The sequence below is a fragment of the Notolepis coatsorum genome (assembly GCF_963971535.1).
Source record: "Notolepis coatsorum genome assembly, contig: SCAFFOLD_3478, whole genome shotgun sequence".
NCBI classification, from domain to species: domain Eukaryota; kingdom Metazoa; phylum Chordata; class Actinopteri; order Aulopiformes; family Paralepididae; genus Notolepis; species Notolepis coatsorum.
The window spans coordinates 1-4,576 of record NW_028174371.1 but is presented as its reverse complement, the minus strand read 5'-3'; the positions used below and the strand labels follow the sequence as shown (position 1 = coordinate 4,576).

The 4,576-nt window shown below is 52.2% G+C and overlaps 1 protein-coding gene across 1 annotated transcript; it reads right to left on the bottom strand.

The window, feature by feature from the left end:
• Positions 1-3,717: 3,717 nt before the first annotated feature.
• On the bottom strand, positions 3,718-4,572 carry LOC311247562 (N-acetyltransferase family 8 member 3-like; the record flags this gene model as incomplete). The annotated part of the gene is made up of 1 exon (XM_084338599.1): positions 3,718-4,572. A coding segment is annotated over one exon (627 nt), but the record flags the coding sequence as incomplete, so codon positions are not given.
• Between the last annotated feature and the right edge of the window lie 4 nt (positions 4,573-4,576).

Genomic DNA, 4,576 nt, shown 5'->3' with positions numbered 1-4,576 from the left:
ACAATCAATGAAGCAATGTAGATAATCTACAAATCTACATTTAGCTTTTGGTGCAAAATCAATTGTGGGGAGTGGACGGCCAGGCCCCCAGCCCACAGCCAGGCCCACCGCCAGGCCCACAGCCAGGCCCCCAGCCCACAGCCAGGCCCCAGCCCACAGCCAGGCCCACAGCCCACAGCCAGGCCCACAGCCCACAGCCCACAGCCAGGCCCCCAGCCCACAGCCAGGCCCACCGCCAGGCCCACAGCCAGGCCCACAGCCCACAGCCAGGCCCCCAGCCAGGCCCCCAGCCAGGCCCCCAGCCAGGCCCACCAGCCAGGCCCACCACCAGGCCCACCGCCAGGCCCACCAGCCAGGCCCACCACCAGGCCCACCGCCAGGCCCACCGCCAGGCCCACAGCCAGGCCCACCGCCAGGCCCACCAGCCAGGCCCACCGCCAGGCCCACCAGCCAGGCCCACCACCAGGCCCACCGCCAGGCCCACCAGCCAGGCCCACCACCAGGCCCACCGCCAGGCCCACAGCCAGGCCCACCGCCAGGCCCACCGCCAGGCCCACCGCCAGGCCCACCACCAGGCCCACAGCCAGGCCCACCGCCAGGCCCCCAGCCAGGCCCCCAGCCCCCAGCCAGGCCCACCACCAGGCCCACCACCAGGCCCACAGCCAGGCCCACCACCAGGCCCACAGCCAGGCCCCCAGCCAGGCCCACCACCAGGCCCCCAGCCCCCAGCCAGGCCCACCGCCAGGCCCCTGGATTTAAAGGTACAATCGGCGATGCCACCAAACAGCGACCTCTAGGAAAGATATCCATGTTTGATATCGCGTTACATCCCAATGACTTTTCTTTTCTAGTGTTTGTTTGTTTCACGTTAAAACAGTGTTTGGCCTCGTTGGTAAATAGTCTGCATATCTGCCCAACTATGAAAAAAAGAGAATGTCTGTTAGTTGTTGTTAGTTGTTGCAGGCAGCCTGGAGGGTCTATTTTATTTGGAACATTATTATTTATTATTTACTGTCCTGAAATACACCCCTTAGCTGTGATATAATAACCATATAGCACAGCCTGTTGTGAGCTATTGCTTAAATATACAATAGATATAGGATCTCACATCATTAAATTATATCTGCTGGCAGTAGGCCTAGTTGGTGGGAATCTTTTGTAATATTTATTCAGAATTTCCCCAAACTTGCTTGAGTATCTCGACCATAGACTACTAATTGATGTTGTTTTTTTCCTACCATGGCCTCCTACATTTACACATTACGTACATAGCTGACATTCCACTGTTACGTAGATGTTTAAGCTCATTCCACATTGTTTGCAGTCGATAATCTCAGTCTTGCGTCATTATGTCCGATGACCTGAATGCATCACACAACACTGGTATTTATCCTTTCTTATGCTGCGTGCGCACGCACGCACGCACGCACGCACGCACGCACGCACGCACGCACGCACGCACGCACGCACGCACGCACGCACGCACGCACACACACACACACACACACACACACACACACACACACACACACACACACACACACACACACACACACACACACACACACACACACAGCTCTTTCAGCTCGAAATCATTTAAAACCTTCCACTGGACCGTTTTGTTGTCCGTTATCCAGCATTGTGTATTTTAAGCGAAGAATTGTGACGTCTTAGAAGTCAGAGGGCATTAATTACTCGGGAGGGTTAGACAAAATGTTCCCTGGAAAGAGGCTTAAAGGAAAGTTTTGATGATAAGTTTACCATTTCATTTCTCGAATACCATTTCATTTCTCAGAGGACAGGATAACAACAGATGGCTGAATAATATGGATATTGTTTATTGTGTTTATTGTCTGCACTGTAATGTATTTGGCAAACATTCAGGTGCGATTCATCTTCAACTTCAGTATATCTGCACATTCATATCCTATACATTAATTTCAACAAACATAGGTGAGGTTGAATAATTCATTGCCTTGTCGTCTTCCTGTAAAGGCCCGTAGTTATGAGTAATGCATCAAGAGTAAGAGAAAAGCGGGAAGATGAGGGAATTTCTTTAGTTTTGATTTATGGAAACCTGAAATGTATTCAGTGTGACTGTGTGTTGTCAGGCTACTGTAGCAGAGGGCAGACATGAGGCTGTAACCAACGCACGGCTGACTACTGTATGTGACCGGGCCGCTTATATTCGGATACCAACCGTTTTGTGCGTTTTGCAAATCTGATTGGCCACTGACGTTTCTGGTCATGTGACATGTGCACCAATCGTGTGACGGCAAGTTCTTTCGGCGGTTAAGCTTAGGCACTCTTTCGAAGTTGGTTAAGGTTAGAGTTTGTCTGGGCGGCTACATGGCGTAGTGGGCAAGGCGCTCGCCACGAATGCGGAGACGCTGGGCTCGCCTGTTCGAGCCCAGCGCTCCACATTGCTTTCAGTTTAGCTGGTCGTTCATACTAATACACATTGGCCGTATTAGGGGGTGGGAAACTGATGGGTGGGGATCGGGCGGTGTGGACAGCGACTCCTACAGGTCGGTTGGTGCGCCTGCGCAGTAGAATCAGGAAGTGTCGGGGGCAGCGGGAGCCTCCCACGCGTTACTCCTCGCCACTGAGAGATCGAGCTGCGCAGGTGAAAAGATGCGACTGCTGTTACCTCGAGTACCGGAGGGGACTTGTGCTATGTATGACTTAGTCCACATTGCAGCCGGCTTGTGGGAGGCAAGAAACAGCGTTCGTGACAGGGGAGGGTTGAATTGGATGATACGAAATTGGGATGGGAGAAAATATAGAAAATGGGAGAAAAAGTTGATCACAAAAAAAAGGTTAGAGTTTGTCTTAGAGCAAAGCGATAGAACGCCAGCCCTGATTCCAAACTCTAACCTTAACCAACTTCGAAAGAGTCGCCTATAAGCTTAACCAGTGATAAACTAGGCGTTAGGTCGTTGGCAGGCTGTTCGACGTGGAAATGGGCAAAGACACAGCTCGTCACGCGATTGGGCGCACATGTCACATGACCAGAAACGTCAGTGGCCAATCAGATTCGTAAAACGCACAAAACGGTTGGTATTCGAATAGACGTGACCGGGCCCAGCGGTGTATATACTGTAATATCAAATGTATATACTCTCTTTTTTAGACTATTTTTGTATCACAAACAATACTGTATTTGTAAATCTGGTATGTCATAAATGTATAGATGTAGCAGTACTGTCTATCTGTATGTCATGTATGTTATGATGAATTGAAAATGGGGGACCCTGATGTAAACAAGACGAAAGTCTTTCTCTGGTCTGCATCCCCTTAACAATTGTGTGTATTGAGCTGTACTGTATTGTACCCATTCTGCAATCTGTTAATAACATTTTCAATCAATCAATCAATCAATCAAATGGCTGAATATGTGACCGGGCTCAGCGGTAAGAGACACACATGGCTGGAAGTCAGATCGCGAGAAAATTAATTAAATGCTTTTTTAGTTTTTTTTTGCATATTATCTAAGAACACATTTACTGTAACAGCTAACAGTTATAGATTCTCTAAATAGTAAAAACCTTGGTTTAAAAAAGGCAGTTTGTGACACCTAGTGCCACCCGACTGCCAAGGTGTTAAAAATGCAGTCAAACTTTAGATTGGATTTGCTCCGGTTTTCTCAAATGAGATTCAAATAAGCAGCACATCTTATTTTCAGATTTCAATGACACATAATTTGAAAGCTTACATTCTGTGACTTTCATAATCTATCAAATATATCTGACAAATTACAGAGGGAGTGTCACGAACTGCTGGGCTCTTTCACATAATATGCTTTAAATTAAACGAGGACACCGGTGGGAATGAACTGTGGAATGTTCTGAATGTACAGTCATGGAGGTGGGCAGTGTGGGTACAGTGGAGGGCAGAGTGGAGGGCAGAGTGGAGGGCAGAGTGGAGGGCAGAGTCTCAACGTTCTCACAGGACCTTCTCCATCCGCAGCACGTCGACCCGGGCCAGCTGGGAGAACCAGCGGTTGGCGTGTGTGTCGCCGTGGCACGCGGTCTGAACGAAGCCCAGCTTCTGGCAGAGGGCGACGGCCGCCACCTGCGTTGGCGAGCTGATGGTCTCCAGGACCACATGGAGGTACCCCCGCTCCTCGCAGAACTCCACGGCCCGCTGGGCCAGCCGGGCGCCCAGGCCCGCGCGGCGGCAGGCGAACGACACGATCAGGTGGGGCACCTCCCCGTAGCAGCAGCTCCCGGCGTCCCCGGCGGCGTCCTCCTGACCCGTCTCCTGGGCATCGTCCGCCGCTCCGTTCCAGTCTCGCCTCCTCCTCCCCTCCCCCACCTCCCCCTCCCCCTCTCTGCCGTCCCGCCCCCCCTTCTTCCTCCTCCTCCTCCCCACCACCGCCGCCACGCCGACCAGCTTGCTCTCGCCGCCGCCGTCCACCTCCGCCTCCGCCTCCGCCACCCAGAAGCCGTTGTCCGGGTTCTCCACGTAGTGCGCCTGTATGTCGGCCATGTCGGCGGCCAGCCGGCGCAGCATGTGGCCCTCGAAGATCTCGTGGCAGACGTAGTAGATGAGGCCGACCCAGGAGGCAGCGAAG